This window comes from Montipora foliosa, chromosome 14 (assembly GCF_036669935.1).
Source record: "Montipora foliosa isolate CH-2021 chromosome 14, ASM3666993v2, whole genome shotgun sequence".
In the NCBI taxonomy this organism is placed as follows: Eukaryota; Metazoa; Cnidaria; class Anthozoa; order Scleractinia; family Acroporidae; genus Montipora; species Montipora foliosa.
In genome coordinates, this window is record NC_090882.1 from 4,873,453 (window position 1) to 4,897,786 (window position 24,334).

At 38.2% G+C, this 24,334-nt stretch overlaps 2 protein-coding genes across 2 annotated transcripts; one reads left to right on the forward strand and one right to left on the reverse strand.

Moving 5' to 3' along the window:
- Positions 1–179: 179 nt before the first annotated feature.
- Positions 180–2,398, reverse strand: LOC137985186 (E3 ubiquitin-protein ligase NRDP1-like). Its single transcript, XM_068832709.1, has one exon. The coding sequence runs from the start codon at positions 2,264–2,266 to the stop codon at positions 1,379–1,381; it is 888 nt and encodes a 295-aa protein (XP_068688810.1). The 5' UTR covers positions 2,267–2,398; the 3' UTR covers positions 180–1,378.
- Positions 2,399–4,157: 1,759 nt separating this feature from the next.
- Positions 4,158–22,641, forward strand: LOC137985106 (cyclin-dependent kinase-like 4). The gene is made up of 11 exons (XM_068832592.1): positions 4,158–4,375; positions 4,550–4,839; positions 6,227–6,348; positions 8,455–8,527; positions 9,391–9,481; positions 11,556–11,750; positions 12,267–12,349; positions 12,788–12,841; positions 17,246–17,362; positions 18,378–18,465; positions 18,975–22,641. The coding sequence occupies exons 2-11, from the start codon at positions 4,672–4,674 to the stop codon at positions 19,028–19,030; spliced, it is 1,047 nt and encodes a 348-aa protein (XP_068688693.1). The 5' UTR covers positions 4,158–4,375; positions 4,550–4,671; the 3' UTR covers positions 19,031–22,641.
- Positions 22,642–24,334: the final 1,693 nt, after the last annotated feature.

The following is a 24,334-nucleotide window of genomic DNA, read 5'->3' on the forward strand; positions in this document are numbered from 1 at the left end:
TTGCCAAAAAGGCAAAAAAAATGGGGGTTCACCGTGCTTGTTTTCGAGATTATGAGTTGCACTTTTAGAAGATTGCGTTACTTTAAGACTATCTTAGTTTACAACTGTCAGCAATAAAAAAGCTACATTAGTGAAGTTTAGATCACGTAAACGTACTCAATTCAACATAACTAATATAAAAAAAAATTTGCAGCTGATGTCTTTTTCTGAGGTGAAATAGACCTTGAAAAATGATACATATTAGCCTAAGAAAGAAAACTTCAGTCGGACGAGAGCATAAAAGGCGAAATATTTGTAACTTCTCACGTACAGATTTTTTTTGTTTTTTGTTAAAATGGACAAAATCAGAAAAGGAAGTGATCTACGGAAATAAAATTAGTGGTCACCGAGCATGCAAGAGAGTAAAATCGCTGCGAAGTTCTCAAAGCGATGGTATATTCGTACTGTCACGTCATTGAGTGACATTTCCGAGAAGACCTGGGTCCACAGCTATCTCATGATGCCACACACTTTCAAGTTCCATTCTTGAGGAAAATATTTGCGCCTTTAGCATCGCGTTCAATCTCGACCCCACAGCTCTTCTCTTGACCGAGGGAGAGAAGAGCTCTGGGGAACCCTGAAACAAAGTGTCTTCTCATTGGTTTTCGTGAAGAACAATCAAAACCGTCTCTGATTGGTGCATTCACGTTAGCACGAGGATTGAGCAGGGGCCGTAAGGTTCAAATAGCCAATTTTTGGCTGTAAGAACCCTACGGCGCATACAGCTCACCAAATTAGTTTTTAAAAACTGAATTTAGATGGTCTTTTAGTGTTTCTGTATCGTTACCACAGCAACATTTGACTCACCGAGTCAAATATCAAAACGTTTCCCCGCTGAAAGAACCGACAGTGTTGTAACTCTTCTGCATTGAACCCCACTGTTACACGAATGTCCTGACAAGCGACTTGGAATACGACGTCGAAGGTCTTATTTCTTCTCTAAATCTATGCCCTCCAAAAAACCTCTTGCTCCAATTAAATGACCACAACGACTATTAATTAATTTCGCCGTTGACGAAGGAATCTGAAGCAATGCGGAACATCTTCGAGGATTCGTAAGTAATCGGCTTGGAAATAACAAGACGCAGATTGAATTGGCGCTCACCTGAGATACTTTTTTCAAGAAGCATTTTTCACCTTTTACACAGATTGCCGCAATAAGAATTATTAAAAACTAGAATGTCATTGATAGAAACATTGTCTTGACACGAATTTTCTAGTAAGATTTTAGGAAAGCCGATCGTTATATACATGAAATCTGATTACAACAGGGCTGAAAGCAGCTTAATAGATATTTTTCAGAAAAGATTAAGAGGTAAAAGTTATAAATCAGTCAGTCTCAGTTTAAGAGTTTTTCGCGTGCGATAATTTTTAACCACGATGTCATGTTTTCCTGTTGTGTGTCTGTGAACCAGTGACTCGCCACCGCTGTGGCGAGAAGCATATGAAGATCCTGCCAGAAAGCCGCACAATTATGGAAATAATCGAAACAACGCTTTAGACAAGAGAAAATCTTTTCCCGATCCACATAGCCTGGTCTGCCATTAAGAAATCGCGATATAAAACCAGAGAGCTGAACAACGCTTCTTGGCGAATACCCATAGCCGTAATCTGGATCCCAAGCTGGATCGAAATCGTCTGCTAACTGGCTTGAACGGATTTGCGTTCGAACTCTCAATTCACGCAAACTACGCTGAAGTCTTCGGACAGTTTCTTCGGAAACTTCCAATGCCTTTTTAGCTTTTGCTAGTTCTTCCTTTAAGATATCTATCTCTGTATGAACACAACTTTGAAGCAGATCTTGATCATTAATCTTGGCGCACTTTGCTTGATGCAGGCGAATATCACTTTGCACGATCATTCCATTGCATTTAGAGCATTTCAACAGCGAGTATTCGCAATCTTTCATGTGACTTTCCAAATCTCCTAGTTTTAAAACCGCCGGGCAACCATTGGTAGAATATTCACACTCCACAAGAAGACTCTCGATAAATCCATTCAATGCCAAAACCGGAGCAACGTTGCTCCGACTAACTTTACGATGACATTCAGGGCAAGTTAGAGTTACATTTCCATTGCTCAAAGCTCTAAGCCAGTGATCCAAGCATTCTTTGCAGTATGTATGTCCACATTGCGTGGCCACTGGTTTTTCAAACACACCCGAGCAAATCACACAAATCAAGTTGTGATCTACTCGAGAAATAAAGACTTTTGTACAGTAACCCATTTTTCCGTTGTGTGTATAAACGTTTTTGTCGCTTAAATGAGGTTCAGTTGACGCACAAATGGAGGTGCTGACAAGTCCAATAGCCTTGACACAATCTGCCTTGCTTTTCACACGCGCTAGATTTCACAAACAATTTCCCATCGATCACAAAGGCAACGCATTAATTATCGGAAACAACTCGACTTGTGGTTACCGAGGATCAGCGGGTCGTCTATTGACGATCAAAACAGGTGGATTTTGTTTTTCAATTCTCGGGAAAAAATATAGGGAACACTTAGACAACGCGTGGGGAACAGTTTCAGTTAATCTCCACTTCGTCTACGTTTGATATGTCTGCTAAGTTTGTTTTAAAGGACTGTACCGGTAGTTACCTCATTACGGGTAGAAGGAAATCTTATGCCAAGACGCATACTTATTCGTCGGCTGACAATTGCTGTAGGCAAAACCAATATTTTACGCCCGCAAAAAGATAAAACAAAAAGGTAATTGAGGCAGGCCTGAATCTAAACCGACGCACACAAAACAAGACAAGCATCTCCGCCATTTTCAACATCTGTTTTACCCGATTCCCATCTGCGCATGGTTCTCGCGGATGACGGAAAAGGTTATATGATAGGCGGCAGGCATTTTTAGTACATTTATTTCCCGTGCTTCTGAAAACAACTGAACGTGAAATAGACAAATTTCACCGAAGTTTTAACGACAACGAGGGCATGAGACAGACAGTTCATACATTTTGTCTATACCTGTTCTTCAACGCCGGCGTTCTATTTGTAGTTACTTCGGGAGTGATTTTTATGTTGGATTTGCTGTTATCGTTTTTGAAACACTCTATCAGTCAAGCTGTCAAATAACTATTTTAATCGAGACGATATCGCTCTCGAAGAAGAAAAATATATGAAATAACTTTTAAAAAATTAACCTCTCTGTATATAAGCATAGACGAAACTCTTGGATAAAAGTGGAACATAGAATGTACACAATGAGACGTTCTCTACTTGATTATTACGTCAAGTACAGACAGATATAAGTCAGGCATGTCGTCAGGCATATCTATAAAGGAAAGTAATTAACGTTATTTTCGTAATAAGTTAAAAACCGCGCAATATTTCATTGGCTGCGGTTAGTTTTTTTTTCATCTTTTATTTGTAAACTTTGTCGTTAATTAGACTTCGTTAATCGTACTCATTCTTCAGCCCACAAGTGAAATATAATTCCTTAGAAAATCTCCTGCAGTGTATTAAGTAAAGTACTGTAAAAAAAAAAAAAAAAACCATTTCGGAGCGAACAATTTCTTGGCCAACTCGCGCCCGTTTAATTAACGCTGTTGCGAAAAAAATCTTTTGGTGTGGATCGGTAACCAGTTTCGTGGTTTAGTAAAAACATCGTTAATCTGGAATCAATCGACTTATTGGTAAGAGTGTCTGGTAAAATATTGATTTGTACATTACCTGTGCGCGAGTTTTATTTAAATATTAACTGCTTTGTAAAAATACGCATGAAATACGTCGAATTTAAAACTAAACGCAGTGAAGTTGGCCGAAAATTTTTTCATTTTTTCACAGGCAGCCCAACATTAAAACCAACATGACCAAAATTATGTAACAAGAAAATATACTACCGATGCAATCAATTTATCTTCCCCGAAGTTGCTGTGCAACTACAACTTCGGAAATTCAGGTTTTGGGGAAAAGCACAAATTTATTAACGCTCCAAGATCTTGACCTTCAGTTGTAACCGTCTGAATTAATAGAAAAAACAAAACTCTTCTCATTTTTTGGATAAATCACACGCTTTATTTTAAAATTTGCTAATCGCGGTCATCTGATTAAATATTGAGCTTTTTTTTTTCTCTAATTCACGTGACCTGATGTCATGGAAACGTGCGAAATTGGAACCATTTTCGTGGCATTTTTATCGTTTTGCGTCGATCACAAAGTGGTTTTCTGCCGACAGCATACAGAAGATCGAAGAAAATTCAATATTTCCTTTTTTCCTGTCGTGATTTCACCTGGTGTCAATTCCGCTGCATTATCCCTCGGGTTATTGAAAGTGTACAATTGAGGAGGCGTTTGTAATATTATATCTTCGTGAGCAAATTATAAAAATGTGAGTGTGTTCATGTTTGATGCACTTGACAATCCGTAAGGTTGTAATCTATTGTCAGTGATGTGGCCTTTCCTTGCTCCTGCGTGTAGAAACGAAAAACCATATATATTTGTTGCTGTGTTGATCATGATTTTTAATCAAAGTATCTCATATTTTGCTCTTGGTTTTAAACAGGGCAAACTACCCTTTGCTACTTCGAAAAGCTGTCATCTGCGTGACTTCGTTTTGTCCAATCGATGCAACAACGACAGCGATCTAGTCAAGGCTTATCAGGAATAAAGACAAACTCTTAACGAATGGATAAGTTTGAAAAACTTGGCAAAATCGGCGAAGGTTCCTATGGAGTGGTGTTTAAGTGCAGAAATAAAGAAACAGGCCAGATCGTGGCGATCAAGAAGTTTGTAGAATCCGAAGATGACCCGTTGATAAAGAAAATCGCAATGCGAGAGATTCGCATGTTGAAGGTAAATTTAGCTAATCAGGTCGCTCAGCAATGCTAAGATTAATTATTTACTTCCATAGCATGTTAAATAATGTATGCGGTTCGATATGAATCGTTCCCTCTGTGTATTTAGCGGGGTTTGATTCTTTATCAAGAATGGAATGTTAAGTCCGATTTTATAGTCCTAAAGTGTTAATGCGATTTAAAAACCTAAGGTTACAATGGATGTGGCGCGGACAGAAATCTGTGTTCTTTTCAAAGATGATACTGACATTGCCCAAAGCGTTTTAGCTCAAGATATTGTCTCGTTCATTTGACAGGAATGGACTTGAGATTAAGTTTATTTTGGAGAGTCAACAATGTGGTTGTCTTGTCACATCGTAGCCATTTTTTCGAACGTCCTGTGATTTCGTTATACAATGTACCAGGGGACCAGTTGATCATTGGAAACCGAATTACCAATAGGAGTCATTTGAATTTGGTTATTATCTATTACCGTCTGCCTATCAGTTACCGATGTGTGTCAATTTAAGCACAGGCTTTTGCTCATCAGTCGTCACTGATTTCTAATATCGTTGAGAACATTCCTGTCTTGAAGACAGTGTTACTAGCTAAGTGGTTCAAATGCAGATTAACACCATGCACAACCTACATGTACATCAGGATTCTTAAAACAAAGAGAACTAATGGACCATGATTTCATTGGTATGATGTGAGTTACTTATCGTGTTTTAGTGTTTCGTTTGGTTGTTTCGTTGTTTCGCTGTTTTGTGGTTTAGTAATGCCCGTTACTTCTAAAGTGGATCGACAGACCATAGTCTGCTCATGTGCCCAAAACCACCCTTAATTGCATCACATCCCATTTCATTGTTTATCAATAAAGGGCAAAATTACTGAGCGCTGATTGGCTGAGACAGAGGGCATTTTTTCTTAATCATGAGGGCACTTTTGGTAATCAAGAGGGCAATTACTTCATCCTGATTGGTTAGCTGTTGCTTATCCACAGCATCCTCCAGATTCTGACCCTGGTGAAACTGCCTTTTGTCCCTATTATATAAAATACATTTTAAGTGATATTTCTTTTGACAGCAGCGACTTATTGAATTGAACTGGAATGGAATGAAAGCGTGTTAAGTTGATTGTCATTTGTCATGGCATTAAACGAGTATCCCTGAATAATTTTGCCCCATATATGTGATAAACATGTAATTGCAATGTGCCCTTGTGCAATTAAGGATTAATTTCACTTGTATATTCAAAGTTTTCCAAATTGTGAAAACTTTGAAAATATGTGTGAATCCATAAATTATTGCCCTCGGGCCCATGCGATTAAATATACTTATCGATTGCCAGTAATTAATAATGATCACTGATTTTCCCTAGGGTTTAATTTTTGCTTCCCTTTTCAGAGTTTACGGCACCACAACCTTGTTAACTTACTAGAAGTGTTTCGAAGAAAGCACAAGATACACATGGTCTTTGAGTATTGTGACCATACCGTGTTAAATGAACTGGAAGCACATCCAAGGGGGTATGTAGAACTTTTAACTCTCATCATTGCAAAATATGTGAGTTCCGTAGCTGCAGATCCAAAATGTTAATGTCATTCCTACTGGCCAGGTCCCTACAACGTATGGACCATTGTATGCAAGTTTGTTGCTCTGAATGTGTGGAAATGTGGGTTTACCTCGGTGTAAAAACCTGTGAAAATTTTTCTTTGTTTTGTTAGCTTGTGGTAGGGTTACGTTATTGTTTGATGTTTTTTTGGCTCTTTTGTTTTCCTTTGTGTTATGTCATCTGCGAGTTTCACAGGTTTTTACACCGAGGATGAGCCGAAAATGTTTAATCTTGGCAAAAGTCGCTTAATCACTTACATCAGTCAGTCACACATATTGAGCTAGTGTGATTTACTATGTTTGAGCACAACCTGTATTTTGCCAGTGTTGCAAATTGAGAGGAAAATCTTCTGATACCTTTAACAATATTGTCAATTTTGTTAAAAAATCTTTGTAAATTTGGAGTGTGTGGAAAATAAAATCATACGTGTATAAAGATAAAATTATAAAATTATGTTGTGTATATTATGATCATTATTGATAATTTTATTGAGAGAGGCAAGATGGTATCCTGAATATAATTTTCTAGGAAGAGAATAATTTGAACAACAATGTTGAAATTGTTGTTTTCTACACCTCCTTCCCCAACTTTTCTTTATCTGCCTCTGACTATTAAACTAACCTTCCTTGCATATAATCGTCACTGACTTTTGTCATGTACTTTTGGGATACTCTCACCAGCAAATGTTCATGTGTTCCAAATTAATGAACTGTGCTTTAAAATCCCCCATAATCCATTGCACAATTTCCAAAATCAAATAAGTACCTCATGTATACTCAGAGATTATGTCTCACTGGTAAACCAAATCTTTTTTTTTCAATTTTAACATATTTGCCATTGTTTTCCCCCAAAACACCTTATCAAAACTTATCAAGGGGGTTCACAATAATACAAATTTAAGTTTTTTTTAAATCAGTTTACAAACAAAACACAGTTACAACAGAAATTTACATAATAATAAGGGATATATTAAATTAGCAATTAAACAGTGGCCGTCAAATAGCGATTAGTACTAATTATAAAACTCTGGACTTCACAAAATAAAGCACAGTTAGTATCATAATTTACAAATTTAACGCCGTGCAATAAAAAATTAAGTTTCCTAGTATAATGCTACTTGATGACCATGTTTCACTGAGAATGCTAGCAGCAGAGGTAAGGAGGACGTTACGTTGAGCAGCATATCTTGGGCAAAACGAAAGGAAGTGTTTCACATACCTGATCTGAATAATTAGTCTCCATAGAACAAAAGAACAAAGCAAACATAATTACAATACCTAATTAGGGGTCTGCTAAATCTGCGAGCCAGCGAGCCATGCAAGCCATGCGAATTTCGCATTTAAGTCTAAGCACCCATTTTAAATAGTGCTGAATTAAACAGTTATTAAGTCTAAGCACCCATTTTAAAACGGTTAGCTTTCAATGTCTGTGTGACTCGCAGGTTTATAATACTCCCTAAGTAGCAAGTGCTAAGAGAAATGAGAATGGTTCTTTCGTCCTCCGCCATTTTAGTCCGGTATATGAAAGTCTACTGGAAATTTTTTAAAAGGTATATAACCAAGAAATTTCTGAGCAATGTTTCTGATGAAAACAGTAATTTAAAAGGACATGTTAACACTACAGCAAGCAAGAAGATATCTTATTATATGACTAGCTCCATGGGCTGGCAAGATGAACCAAATCCTGCACTGTGATTGGCTACCCGAGTGGGCAAGATGTAGATAATCTTACCCGATCAGGATTTCTCACTTGTCCCACAAGATCAAAGATCAATTTTTTGGTGTTTTTTCCCATAAAATAAATCCTTTATTGATCAAGCTTTATTGACCAACCAAACATGCAAAACAAGAACTTGGCCATTGTATCTAGCCATCTTGACCTCATGCGTGGTCAATAACCCATATATATTAATTTTCTCTAGTTCTAGAGATGGCCTTCCAAATACTACTGGTATTAAAATAATTATTGTTTTGATGCTAAATATATTATTATTTTTGTTTTTTGTTTTATTTTATAACAGTGTTGAAGAGAAAATGGTGAAGAGTATAATTCACCAGACCCTTCAGGCGGTAAACTTTTGTCATCAACATAAGGTACTTCATGTGTATTTTTTTTTATATCATTTTATTAATAAGTAAAATAAGAAATGCGTTTTGAAAAGTATAATGGTCTGAGTCTTCAACCATCTGTTTCTCTGAAAATGGCATGATTGAGTGCTTAGAGGCTAAAGATTGAGTCAGGGCTTTATTGAAGAGACAGTTTGGTTGGTGTTTGACGAAGACCTCATTCACTCCTTGTCATTTTTAGTCTAAAATGGTGTTTAAAAGAAGTCTTTTTAGGTTTGTTAATGCCAGATGGTATATAAAGGCTGCTAGTCATCAAAACCATTGATGAAAGGTCTTTTCCATTTTGGCTGATGACGTTAGTGAGTAAAAGGCTGCTTGTTTTTAAAGAGGCTGTGTCACTGTTGATTTTGTGAAGATTATGACTCTCCCCTACTCACTATGCAACTTAACATTAACCCAGAAATGGCACAATGACAACTTAATGCCTTGTGACAAAAAAATGTCTGTTGAGCATACATAATTTAAGTTATACAAACAAAAGAAATAACCTTAATCTTCTTCAGTTTTGGGCATCTCTGCCTCCTTTTGTTTTTGCTGTTTCATTGAAACGTTTTTAGATTTTTTTTTACGTTTCACTTGATTTGGTTTCAGTTCCCAGTTCAGTGAATTTGGCTAAATATCGTAACACAGTGAGCCCCTATAATTATAAAAACTTTCTTAAGAATTAGGGCGGTAAAAATTACTAAGGAGGAGAAGCAGTTACTGTATCTACTAAGTTCTGAACGTATTAAACACGATTGTTGAAAACTCCAGTCTAAATTAGACTTTATACTGGCCATTAATGCTTTTACTTTCAGTTTGAACAATAATAATTATTATATCTTCTTTAGTGTGTTCACAGAGATGTTAAACCAGAGAATATTCTTATAACAAAAGATGGTGTCATTAAACTCTGTGACTTTGGATTCGCTAGAATACTAAGTAAGTATGCATGTGCAGTTTTTTTGCAATAAAAACTGCAAGCATGTGCTTGAAGAGATGGCAACTACTGTTTAATGTTAAAAAAGAAAGTGTTCTGTGTAATGATTAGTAAGATGTACGTATGAGTTTGCATTTTATATCAGAAACACAGAACTTCCTAATTCAACTTGTATTTCAATTAAGGGGATCTAATATTTCACTCTTTTAATGCATGCTAACTATACCGTGGAAAGAAATCGCACAATATAAAAAAAAAAACAAAGGGATCATAGAAAACTGGCGGGTACACAAGTTGGACGGGATAAACTCAGATTGCTCACCTTGAATCGAGCGAAGAACAGTTGAAAACCAAAATTATTCAACGTTTGCCCCGATTTCACCAAGTTGAGCAGCGCGAGTTGATCCGGTCCAACTTTTGTACCTGTCTACAGCTGTTATGAGGGAGCTTACGCAAGAAGGACGACGGTGGATACGAGAACACTACAAAACAATAGGTTTAATTAGCAAAAACAAAAGCTCTACACGCCCTGCACATGTATTTTGCATTTTGGTACATTTCTTTGCCGTCCTTGTCCTGACAACGACGTGAATTGACCAAATTTGAGGTTGTGTAGAGGACGTGAAAACCTAACAAAACACTTTAATTCTTTTCCCAAACAAGCACATGCACGGTGTCCATGCCAATTTTATTTCTGCAATGTTGATACACACTTTCCATTCCGAACGACTTGGGATTCTAACGAAATTATTACAATAACGGGAAATAATATTTTTAGACCACGTTCTCATTGGCGTGGTCATCGTCCTTTTGTAAGTTCCCTATAAAGCTCCCTAAGATAAAACTAGTGAAGGGGAGAGGAAACAATTCTCTCTTCTCTTTGGAGGTGTATGATTAAGGTATGAAAATAAAATGTTCAACATTGCATAGAGTTTTGTTGCAGTCAGACAAAATTTTGAAACAAAGAAATATTGCCTGGATAGGTCGCTCGTTAGAAACACAGCATATTTATTATTACCAGCATAAAGCAGTGCCCGAAATTAGCAGTCGTCCGGTCGTGAGACTTAACAGATTTTACTCTAATGCCAGATGATTTTACCTGTTAACTGGGGACCTCCTAGGGCCCCTGAGGGGTCAGTGGGTTAAACACAGGCTTCCGCAAAAAACCACAAGCGCACCCTAAGAACTATGGGCACTCCAATGCAATATGCATGTGATTGCATCTGAACACGGCATGGATTTAATTGTAGGGGGTTTTCCGATAAGCAACCAAGCATTTATCAGGGCAACCAAATTTACAGGGTTAGTTGCCCGGCTTTTGAGAAAGGGGTAACCTGGAATTTTTTTTAAATTTTGAGCACTGATAAAGTGTCCTCTGCAAGCCTCACACAAGTTACAGTGTATCTCACATGAAATAACTAATCATAAAAGTATTCTCAGTTTGGCAATGAGGTCATGGCAGCTTAATATTAGTGTCCCAATTAACCCGACCCTCAGGAGATTGAGGGAAAAGTTCTCCTCCAAAGTAAAATTGGCTATGTATCTTGTGAGTGAAAACCAAGAGCCACATGTTCTTTTCTTTTTGGATTCCAGTTTCTTTGGTGGCATAGAACACTTTCCTTACTGTTAGCATAAAGAATCTGTCACCTCAACATTGTCTGAACTTGTCTAACACTAATTCTTTGGTTCGCGTAACTCTATCCTTTATCGTCACTCTTTTAGGAGGCTCCTACAAAGTGAAAAAAATGGTTGATAGTTATTTGAAAACAGCAATGCAAAGTAATTTGGGACATCAACCTGGTACCAAACCCATTGTCCATCAGTCGACTTGCGCATGAATCAAACTATGTCCACTTTTCCTGCATTTCCAAGCAAATAAAATAGTGAGTTTCAATAAAAAGATTCTAAGAACAACACAACATATTTGGGGCGATTCTGGTGAATAAATAAAGTGGAAACGTTTGTTGACAATTGATAGGCACTTAAAAGATTTTGTACATGTCACTGTAGTGGTTGATACACTACTGTTATGTCTACAGTGTTTTTGTAACAAATCTGTTTTCCTGCAACTTCTAGATAATGATGAATATACGGACTATGTTGCGACAAGATGGTACCGTGCTCCAGAACTTCTTGTTGGGGACACCACGTATGGCTTTCCTGTTGATGTCTGGGCGATTGGTTGTGTATTTGCTGAACTTATCACTGGGCAGCCACTGTGGCCAGGGAAATCCGACCTCGACCAGTTATACCTGATCAGAAAAACATTAGGTTTGTACTATAGTGAGGAAAGAATATTATCTGTTACTGGGTCCTGAAATTGTAAATTTGAATGGGAAGCTGCTAGGAGTAGTAAAAGTTTCTAGGATTAAAACCAGGAATTTTTGAAAGCACAAACTTTGATCTCATCATGGACCTATATGGTAAAGTTATCATTGGAGTGTGATCAGTTCTATCAGCTGATGTACATAGGGAATCATAGGATATTTCCCTAGTTGCGTTGCTGTTGGGAAATAACTTCTCCATCTATGTTGCTCTTTTTCTAAAAGTTGATCGAGGCTGGTGCAAACTGGAACTGACTTCTGAGTTGTACACATATTTGAACACATGTGCTTATTTAAAATAAGATTTACATTCTATCAAAATTTAACATGTCAATGTTGGTATGTCAAAATGGATCATTTGTTACAATCTTCAATCATGAATAGTCTATACTAAGCTGTGGCCTTCCTAAACTATTATTTTTATTTCCAATGATTTATCTTGTCCTTTGTGTCCTTCTGTCAGGCGATCTCACAGATAAACAAAGGAAGATTTTTATGGAAAATCAGTTTTATCGTGGACTAAGTATTCCGGAACCAAGGGAAATGGTATGTGGGATGTTTTTTGAGTTTATTAATAATAACCTGGAAGGGGGGGGGGGACTCACATACATGTATGAAAGCACGGGGATGCTTGCCGTCTCCCTTAGGGGTGCAGATTTCAGATTTTCCTCTCACTTAGGGTGTTCTGGGATTTAAACATCATCATATTTAGATTTGATATCTTTAAAAAATGGTCTCTTTTAGGGGTTAAATAAAGCCTGGCCCAAGCTCATATTGGTCTCCTTTAGGGGTTCAATTCAAAATTTCCTGGGAGAATACCCACCCCTTTGTATGCAAAGTTTCCTCTCTCCCCCCCACCCCTGCAATTTCGAAGTGTCATACCAGATTTTTGTGCTGGTATGTTGCAGGCTTTAAAGAAGGAGTTTTGTGGAAAGAAAAGAGTTTTGGTTTTTGAGGTCGCACTTGATATATCTTTTTTTTCAGGACCCTTTAGAATCTAAATTCAAGATCCCTGGACAAGCAATGAGCTTTATGAAGGTAGGTAGTCGTGAAGATAGACACCTGCCTAAGGAGCATTTGTTGCAATTACATTATTAAATAATAATAACAATAAGATGAGCTATTGTGACCATGCATAGCCGAAGCGACCACAGCTACGTCAAAAATTGCGACTTTAAAATAATTTAATTTATAATACCTTTGGGCTGGCGGTATCCTGACGGCAGACTGTTTTAGTCTTATAAAGAAATGAGAAAAAGCCGTTCAGAGAGATCAATAAACGACTACATAAGAGCCGACAACATCATCACTCCAAAATATAACTTGGCGCTATCTGAAGTAATTTTCGATAAAATTTCATTGTACAATACGCACAATGTTCACATTGTACAATACGGCCAAACTATTCTGTAACTGGATTGGAAGGAACATATGCAAAGTAAAGAAAGAAAAGGAAAGATATCAGTTATGTGTTGGCGTTTTTGTCAAAACCTTTAATTTTGTTATTTAATACTGTTGTTTTGTAGCTTATGACAAAGAAGTGCACCAACAACGATTATTTTAGCCCATTAAACCAATCAAATTATAGTTTTGTGCTGGAGTGCCCGGAGAAAATAATGATAATAATAATAATAATAATAATAATAATAACAACAACAACAACAACAACAACAACAACAACAACAACAACAATAATAATAATAATAATAATAATAATAAGTCTAGATCTTGTGATAAAATTGATTAAAAAGACAAACGCAACTAGATTCATTTTGACAACGTTTCGACATCGTCCGATGTCATCGTCAGGCAATGAATTTTAATCGGATGAAGCATAACTTATAGTACAAGAACAATAGAACAATAGAACAATATATACAATAGTACGCTAACAAAAAATGTGAAATCTAAGTAAATAGTTTTGCCCTGACAGAGTCTGACTGTACATTAAGTGATGGTTTCAATTCTTTGATGTAGAACATCTCATGAATTAAGCAATCAAATTTCGATGCGCATTTTTTTAAGACACTAAAACTCGCCGCTGGGGGTGCTGTTGTTTGGCCATGATCTGCTAGGCGGTGCCTCCCGATAGCTGAGTATCTATGTTCCTCAATTCGTTGATGCAAGTGACGAGCTGTATAGCCAACATAGCTCGCATCACACGAGCCACATTGAAATTTGTAGACGACTAGTTGTTGGCTGACTAATGATGGTTTGGGCTCACGGAATTTAAGGACATCCTCGAGCTTGCGGCTGACAAAAACTGGCTGTAGATCTATATCCAGTTTCTTATTTAGCTGAGTAAGTTGGCGCTTCACAATATCGGCTGGTTTTTGGTCAATAAATGGCAAGACGATTCTAATGGTGCTTTTATTATTATTGCTGGTAGATTGTGATTCGACATCTGATGTATTGATAAAGTTACGGATGGTTGCCTCAATCAATTCAGACGGGTATCGTAGCTTGTGAAAAATTGATCTTATGTTTCCACATTCTTCTTCAAACAGCTCGGTCGTTGAGGACAGACTGTACGCCCGGTGAAGCATTGTCTTGAGTAGAGATTTCTTGTATTTGTTGTCCACATGACTCTGGTAGTGCAACAAGAGGCCTTTGTTGGTAGTTTTTCTGTATACGCTTGTGGTAATCTTACTTCTTTGTTTCATCAAAAGCATGCCAAGGAAGGGTAGTGTGTTGTTTACCGCTAGCTCCATTGTAAATTGAATAGATGGATGACAGTTATTTAGCGTAATTAGGAACTGTTCTGCTTCAGCTACATCTCTTATGACAACCAAGGTATCGTCTACGTATCTTCTGTAGAATGACGGGAGTTTGTCTTGTTGTTCTAGCATCTCCTCCACATGACACAGGAATACATTAGCTAATAGAGGCCCTAACGGGGAGCCCATAGCAACTCCGTCAGTTTGTAGATATAGATTGTATGATGTGACGTCACTATTCACGAATGTACCGCTTGACTACACGTTAGACCTGCTTGTGGAAAAAGCCTTTAAGGACAACTGGTTCTGTGCGACATATGATCTGACCATCTCTAAACAAGATCTTCTTGAACTGCTAAAAATCGCCACCAAAGACCAGCTTTTTCAGTTTAATGACAATCTATACCTACAAACTGACGGAGTTGCTATGGGCTCCCCGTTAGGGCCTCTATTAGCTAATGTATTCCTGTGTCATGTGGAGGAGATGCTAGAACAACAAGACAAACTCCCGTCATTCTACAGAAGATACGTAGACGATACCTTGGTTGTCATAAGAGATGTAGCTGAAGCAGAACAGTTCCTAATTACGCTAAATAACTGTCATCCATCTATTCAATTTACAATGGAGCTAGCGGTAAACAACACACTACCCTTCCTTGGCATGCTTTTGATGAAACAAAGAAGTAAGATTACCACAAGCGTATACAGAAAAACTACCAACAAAGGCCTCTTGTTGCACTACCAGAGTCATGTGGACAACAAATACAAGAAATCTCTACTCAAGACAATGCTTCACCGGGCGTACAGTCTGTCCTCAACGACCGAGCTGTTTGAAGAAGAATGTGGAAACATAAGATCAATTTTTCACAAGCTACGATACCCGTCTTAATTGATTGAGGCAACCATCCGTAACTTTATCAATACATCAGATGTCGAATCACAATCTACCAGCAATAATAATAAAAGCACCATTAGAATCGTCTTGCCATTTATTGACCAAAAACCAGCCGATATTGTGAAGCGCCAACTTACTCAGCTAAATAAGAAACTGGATATAGATCTACAGCCAGTTTTTGTCAGCCGCAAGCTCGAGGATGTCCTTAAATTCCGTGAGCCCAAACCATCATTAGTCAGCCAACAACTAGTCGTCTACAAATTTCAATGTGGCTCGTGTGATGCGAGCTATGTTGGCTATACAGCTCGTCTCTTGCATCAACGAATTGAGGAACATAGATACTCAGCTATCGGGAGGCACCGCCTAGCAGATCATGGCCAAACAACAGCACCCCCAGCGGCGAGTTTTAGTGTCTTAAAGAAATGCGCATCGAAATTTGATTGCTTAATTCATGAGATGTTCTACATCAAAGAATTGAAACCATCACTTAATGTACAGTCAGACTCTGTCAGGGCAAAACTATTTACTTAGATTTCACATTTTTTGTTAGCGTACTATTGTATATATTGTTCTATTGTTCTTGTACTATAAGTTATGCTTCATCCGATTAAAATTCATTGCCTGACGATGACATCGGACGATGTCGAAACGTTGTCAAAATGAATCTAGTTGCGTTTGTCATTTTAATCAATAATAATAATAATGCCAAAAATGGCTCCTTTCACAAAACAATGAGATAGTTAATTCTACGGGTATATATAACGATTATAACAGTGTTACATGTAACGCAGAAACAACAAAGCATAGGTGTCACCCGCATTGTTGTAAAAGGAAATGCATTGAAGGAACAAATAAAGATAACATAATAATTAAAATAAGGATAATTAATTAGCAACTATTCACCTCAGTGTCGGTGGCTAGTGGTGGATATTTACCGAGCCACGAAGCTGCGAGGTTAATATCCACCACTACTGTATACCTGCCAACTTTTTTCTGAGATATAGGCGTGAGATTTTTATCCTGGGAGTGCTGGGATTTTTGAAGACGACACGAACATTTCCGAAGATCTCCGAAGACGTCCAAAGTCTTCCGAAGAATTCCGAAGTCTTCCGAAGACGTCTAAAGTCGTTCGAAGACGTATAAACGCGTATAAACGCGAGCTCGCTCCCAGTGCTTTTCACTTCAAAAATCAGAGATCGCGAGGAAGGTATTGTCATTTATTCATTTTACGCATGGCTTTCGTTCCTTACATGGGTCTGAGTTAACATATTTTTGGAAATTGTGTCAAGCAAGACGGCAACAAGTCACATTTTTCAATCAGTCGTGAGAAATTGGCCCGCAAGCGTGAGCCGGCGTGAGATCGAAGTTTTCAACCCGCAGGCGTGAGACTCACGCCACCTCCACCTCGGTGAATAGTTGTTTTAGTATATACTAAAACAGTGAGATAATATAGAACAAAAAGATGATTTCAATTCATTTATTCCTGCAAAGATTACAACATTTTCGGGGGAAATTGCCGCGCTCGGAGGTGAATAGCAAAGGAAATCTGGACTTTGAGTAGTCAATCAGTGCGTGCGTTCAACGCCATCCACTGTTTTTGTATATGCTAATAAATGATAACAAATAATAATAATTATTGTTCTCTCGTTATTTAAGTCTGAAGATCAATTGGCGTAGTTTATGGTCTACTAATCGGAAAGACAACATGGTATCAATTGAAAGCAGAACAAATAGATTTTAACTAGGAAAGAAGTTGCTATTAATTACTGTCACTTCTCTTCTAACCCTAACCCTAACCCTCTAAAATACATCTATCGTGAAACATTTCAGGGTTGTTTTGAAATGGAGCCCAGTCAGAGATTAACCTGTGCGGAACTCCTAACGCATGCGTATTTCGATGACTATGAGCCAATGAAACCGCCAGCAGTCAGAACACGGAAAACGAGGGTGAGTCTGAAAGGATTTTGTATCATCATCATCAACATCATGACATCATCGTCATCATTATCATGACATCATCATCAACATCGTCATGACATTATCATCATCATCATTATGACATCATCATGATGATGACATAATCATCGTCATGATGACATCATCATCATCATCATTATCAACAACAACAACAACATCTTCACAACGATTATAATGGCTGAGGACCCTCTAGTGCTTGACACTGTTATGACAACGTGTTTTTCCTAGATGCAGCTAACACCAGTTCCAGTGTAACGCTAGCTTTGGTCAACCTTCATGTACATTATAAATTAGATTAATTATTTTAATGCGACCTCCCGCCTAGCTCAAACTGGGTTCTGCTACATGATTGGTCGATCCTAAATAGATTACATTGCACACCAGATTGTAAATATGCTCTGATTTTGTGCGGATTGCGTTCGCAACAAACTCTGACAATGATCTGAGGAAAGTAGCCGATCTCAATTGAAACAACTTGACTCCATTGTTACACGGTTGTGTTAACGGTGCTAGTGGGACCTCAGACAATAAGGGAATATTTGCTGACGTCACTGTTAACATTTTGTACGATTTGCTCACAGAACGCATCGTGCTATTTACAAATTTACTTCAAAAGGTAGAAAAACCTTGTTAAATCTCCAATCTTAGGCCTTTTAGCTTTGATAACGAGCCAGTTATTAGCCATCAAAAACTATAAATTCTTGCCTTGGTGGCAAAGGCGGGTCCCATACATTGTTTGTAAAAGTTCGAGTTTTCAAAGCACCATTGCTCGGAGATTATCTGATAAATCGGGTTCAAATTTTCAGAGATAGCTAATTATAAAATGAACTTTCAATAGTCAGTACTTTATTCTCGGCTGGCTAATAAGAAAACGATAGCTTTATGCTAATGAGTCAAAAAAATGTAAAAAAAAAAGATTCCCAAAAAGAGAGAGAGAGCGAAAGGCATCCCTAATAATCGTTTTCCTTTCTTCTTCTCTCATTAGCTCCGGCCTAAACCTCAACTTGATAACGAGCCAGCCTCACATCACCTTCCGCAGCTTGCTATAGATTCCCCGGCACCAGAGAGGACAGGTGAGTACAGATCTTCAATCCCAGGGTAAACGTGACACTCCTCCATAGGAGAGGCTTTCTATCCGTGTGGGAGGAAAATATGTTAACACCAGCTCTCTACTCGTCTCTGTCCCCTGAAACTATACTTTCTCTGCAGCTTGAAACCGTTTGTTGCATTGCTTCTGATTTTCTGTTAGTTTGTTTTTTTAATCCAGCTAAGCGACCCAAAATTCAATTTCTACGGTAAAAATAAAAAAATTAAAAAAAAGGGAGGGGAGGGGGGGGGGGGGTGTGAAAAGCCACTCACAGCATTTTGGTCTTGGTAGGAAGAAGTAGATAAAGTTTAATTTCACAGGCGCTGTGGAGTGTAATTGCACTTTCCAGCAATTAGACAGCAATTTGGGCTGATGACGCTGATGGTAGCTAGGGCGCTAGAATCGAGGTTCACTCTCCACTCGAGCGAAAACTGTAAAGGTCATCCTGTTTTTTTATTTTAAAAGTTTCTGTGTTTTTTCTTTGTTTGTTTGCAGATAAAAACAAGGACAAAACGAAACTTAGTAAGCTCGACCATCTACCATCTATTTAATCGCCGTGTGCTTGAACGAGTGTAGGAAATTACTGCTTTGTCGCTTTTGATATGTCTGACGACCCTCGAAGATTTCTTCCACGGACTGAAATGCCCAGAAATGTCTTCACGGGAACAACATAACAAACAGCACCAAAGGCCAACCGATGCCCAATGGCTTTCATTTGGATTATCCCAAGACTTAACGATCTCATCCACAGATTGAAAAATTAGAACAAGTTAAATTATTACAACCGAAAAAAGCACACAGGGGAACTACTGCCCCATAGCCCTTACACGAATTGTCAAACGCAAAGATTCCAGCCGCAGACTGATTGAAACGGTTAAGCCACCTTGTATAGCATGCTAAACAGCACCACGGGAAAGTACTGCTCAGTAGTATTCGTTTGAAGGGTCGCACTTTGGAATTTCGCTGACCGAGACTGAAAAGTTCGAATCACCTTGTACAACATAATAAACAGCATTAGTATAAACACACAGGTGATTATACAAAATCGCGCGCTCTCATTGGCTTGCTATCTCGGATTATCAGCCGATAATCACCTCGACGGACAAAATGGCTGCCAGTAGTCGTTTTGCCACCGTAAGTGAAGATGGTTTCGCGTTGAAATGTTTTTTTTTCTCTTTTTTGAAATAATCACCTGTGTTTTTATACTAAAACAATTATTCGCCTCAGGCTCAGTGATTATCGGTGAATATTCACCTCGACTTCGTCTCGGTGAATATTCACAGATAATCACTTCGCCTTCGGCGAATAATTGTTAAATAGTGGAAAGTACTGCTCAGTGGCTTTCACTTCAAAGATACCAAGTTACGATTTCACCCATCGTCGCATTTTGCAAGGTTGAAAGCCACATAGAGCAGTGAAATAAACTGCACCGCAAATGAACCACCTGGCACAGCAGAACATCACTATTACAGAAAGTTTTGTGCGGTTGCTATAGTCTTCATTTAAATGGCCAAAATTTAAATTTTACCGTTAGAACTTCTTTACACTTCTATGTATACTGTAAATTGAAGATATTTTACATCTGGGTTAGATTTTTTTGCCTGGTTGTAGAAACGCCTTTATAAACGTGAAACTTCTTTGCACGAGTTAAGCCTTGCCCCATGCAGTTGTTCAAACGATGGATAGCGCTATCTACCAGATAAATCACTATCCAGCGGATAAACACCAGAAAAACCAATTGAGTTATCCAGTGGATAGTGATTTATCCGGCAGATAGCGCTATCCATCGTTTCAACAACTGGGGCCTGGTTTTCACTAGCGACGCAAGCTCGAGCGCTAAACGAGGTTGACGCAAGCACAATTGCAAGGATCTGGGATTTTCCTCTTCCTTGTGATTGCGCTTTAAGCTTGCGTTCGCTTGCGTTGTGTGAAAACGAAATACAGCATAAGCAAAAGGAAATTTGCTACGTCTGGTCGTGTATTGTCAATTAAAGCACTCTGATTTCCAGATTCCCCGTGTCTGAGCATTTGAACAAAATGGCGGAGGCCGTGGTTGATGGCTTTTGTCGCCTTTCGGTTTCACTTAGCAAAGGCTACTTATGCTTGCGTTTGTGCTTGCGTCACTAGTAAAAACCAGCCTTAAGAAAACCATCTGGTGGTTGAAGTAGATTCATACGGGTATTTAATATATTATGAATTCTGCCTTTATCACGAAAAGATCCTTACGGTGTCAACGATAGAGAAAATTACAAAAAAAACTATTAAAATTAGTGTTTTCCTCGTAGTCAAGGTTCGCGCTTTTAAGCGCGTGTGACGTGTTACGGTTACCCTATTGTTCTTACACAAAGAGCTTTTGTCTAATAACAATAGAGCAACCGTAATAGGTCACAATCATTCAAGATGGCGGCGCCCGCAAAATCTGAAAACAAAAATAGTCGATTCTAAAATGTATTTCTTTCGGATACAAACGCTTTCTTTAAAAATATTTTAGATTAACTTTACTGTAGAAGTGGAGGTTCCCTTTAAACTCCCTGTTGTTTTGAGGATTACGGGACAGAAATGTACAAAAAAGCATGCTGCACGTGCAACACGATTATTTTTTGTCTTTTAACCAATGCTATCATTCGATGTATTTTTTCCTTCCTTTTCATTGGCCGAAAGCCCACCACGTGACCTGCAAATAACTGTCTACAAATAAGCGTTTTGCAGCAAATAATATTCTGCTTATGCGTAATTGAAACCACGCTCTTGAGTGAAATGGCAGTTCGCTTTCCTGAGCTTTCAGAAAAAGATTTAATTGTTGGGAATCGTGAAAAATAAAGTTAACTCAGTCATCGAATGATAAAACAATTATTGACCTCGGTTATCGCAAAATATGGTGATTTGTCAGGTCTCGCAGATCAATTATTTGCCTCAGCCTTCGGCTCCGGCTAATAATTGATCTGCTCGCCACTGACAAATCACGATATTTTGCTCAACCTCGTCCAATAATTGTGAATTATTAGGGACTTTAAGATCTACGACGGCGACGTCGACGAAAACTTATCCTCAAACAATATCGTAATATCGCAATATCTTTCGCAATTATTCCATCTCTTTCACTTCATATATTATGAACGAAGTATGCTAAAAATAAATTAATATGGGAGCGGTTTAAGAGTAAAAATAGAGAATAAAAGATTGAAACTTGTACGCGTGCGTCGTCGTCAAAACTTCAAACTTGGTTAACAAACTTGGTGCTTTCACGTCGTCGTTGTGAAGATAACAGCGAAAATATGCGATAAAATACGTGCAGCACGATTACTTTTCCTCTTTTAACCAATTATATTGTTGTTTTGTGGTGTTCTCGTTGACGACCGCTTCGTAGTTCTTAATATACTAAAGGCCCTATTATTCCTTTGTGGCGTTCTCGATGCCGTAGTCATTTCTTACTGAAATTCTCTACGGTATAAATGGTGACAAATAGGATTTAACCAATCTTAGCTTTTGTAATTTATAACTTTTACTATACTTACAGCAGTTTGTATGGAGGAATTAAGAGGTCAATAAACCAAAGCGACTAACTCAATGTTGTACCCAATTCAATCCCCCGCGGTTAAGATTCCTGCATTATAGGGAAGATATCTGTTTACAAAACATTGCTTTCGTTATTCAAATGTACCAACCACAAGAACAAAAGATTCTTTGTTTCGACAGCCAATGAGGCTCTGGTTGGACATAAATGACAATAGGTGACGTCAACGATGTTTTTCCTATAACGTAGCATTCACATTTAAATGGGATGGAAATACGTGGACCAAACGTTTTATTCCCAAAGAGCTTGAATTGGGTACAACGTTAAGTTAGCCGATTTGGTCTATTCCACTATCTCTTCGAAGTCAACGTTCGCGCTTTCAACACGTTTTGTATAAATTGTAACAAAAGAGGATTCGACGAATCGTATATTTGTAATTTAAATCGTTTTAAGTATTCGAGCTGTTTGCACCGAAGAAGAAGGATTCCAGCGCAGGGAAGAGCATTTCGCCAACTCTTTATCTCGCTCTGCGTGGATCGTCTGAAAACTTACGTTAAGTAAACTCTAAAGTTTGGGCTTTAAGTATCTGCTGTATTATATGTATAACTGTATGGAGAGGAAATTAAAATTTACAATTACGTAATACAATTCAATCTCAATGCAGACAGTTTTCCTTTCTCGGAAAAGGCGCTTACGAGTCTCAACCAGTAAAAGCATGTAAACCAGGAAGGCATCCACACAGCTCTGCACCATGTGCTGAGAAACGTGTGTGATGTTGACATATTGTGTTCCGGCGGGTCTAAAACACAGGTCGCATTCCATAGGTCACTCGTTGCAGGTCATTGTTTTTCCTTTTTGAAAGTAACCCAAACCCCACACTTTGGCTAACCCTAGGCCTAAAAACCAACCTTAGGCCTGGGGTTAGCCAAATTGAGGGTTAGGGTTACTTCCAATAGGTTAAACAATGACGTGCAACAAGTGACCTGTGTTTTAGACCCGCCGACCGTGTTCGGGCTTGTGTTCCACACTTCGTATGCACTATCGAGGGCATGAGATTCTTGAATGCAAGGCAGAGCACGAAGACGTCAGATGAACCTGTTATGTTATGTTATGTTATGTTATGTTATGCAACTTTGTATCATCTTTTCAAAATATAACCGTTATTGCTAAAAATTAGATTTGAACCAAGTAAAACTTAGAACATTTGTAAGAAGCCAGTGTAAGTTTTTTGTGATAAATCGAGGTTTTACAAGAAAGCCCTGAAATGTCCACTAAAACATCGAGGAAAGATAGTTTCATAAATAAAGCTAATAGACCTCGGCTTATCCAAGATGGCGGCAACGGATTTGAATGAGTTGAAATTAAACTAAACGAAAAAGTGACACCAGAAAAAGAAAGAGCACCTTTACTTTAGTAACTCTGTAAAGTTTCAGCGTATTAGGTGTCATATCAGCCGAAAAAATGTAAGTTGAAAGTTGACAAATTTACAGACGTTTTTATGACTTGGGGTATACGCAAGGTCATAAAGCACCATTATTTTTTTGTCTTTTAGCCAATGTTATCAGGGACTTTAATAGGGAGCTTTAGCAACGACACGGCGACGGCAACTGCGTATTTAGTTGGCAAAAGCAATAGCTTTGCACGCTCTGCACGTGCATCTCTTTCATTTTTGTCCATTTTTTTGCCGTCGTCAGCAAGACAACAGGAAGTTAAAGAAACGACAACCGCTACGGCAACGACAACGCCAAAAAGCAGTAATATTATTGGTTAAAAGAACCAAAAAGATCATGCTGCACGTGCGGCACGCATTTTTTAATATTTCTCTCTCGCACTCGTCAAAACTACTACGTGGAATTACCAAATTTGAGATTTTGACGACATGGTGGACAAACTACAGTGAATCTTTCAGTCTCGCTCTTTACTTCAAATCCGTCCGTACCAATCCAGTTGTATGACACTTCGCACATATTTTATAATGTAAACAAGATTAAATAATCCCGAAATACTTACAATAGCTCAAACGTATATTTTGAAGTGACGTTTTCGTCCCCGTAGCCGTCCTGGTTTCTTAAACTCCCTAATAACGTGAAATGACCAAATTTGAGGTTTTAAGGAGAACGTCAGCGCGTGAGGAAAATTTTTCATTTTCCCTTCTAAAGTGAGCGCCGTATATACTAGTTTCGTTCTTGAGGGTTTGCCACACCTTTGCCACGTGAAAATGTTTGGGTTTAACGATGACGTTCTCGTTGCCGTTGCCGTCGTCGTTGCTAAAGCTCCCTTATAATTAGATCTAGGACGGTGACGTCGACGAAAACTTCACCTCAAAATATAACTTTGCAAT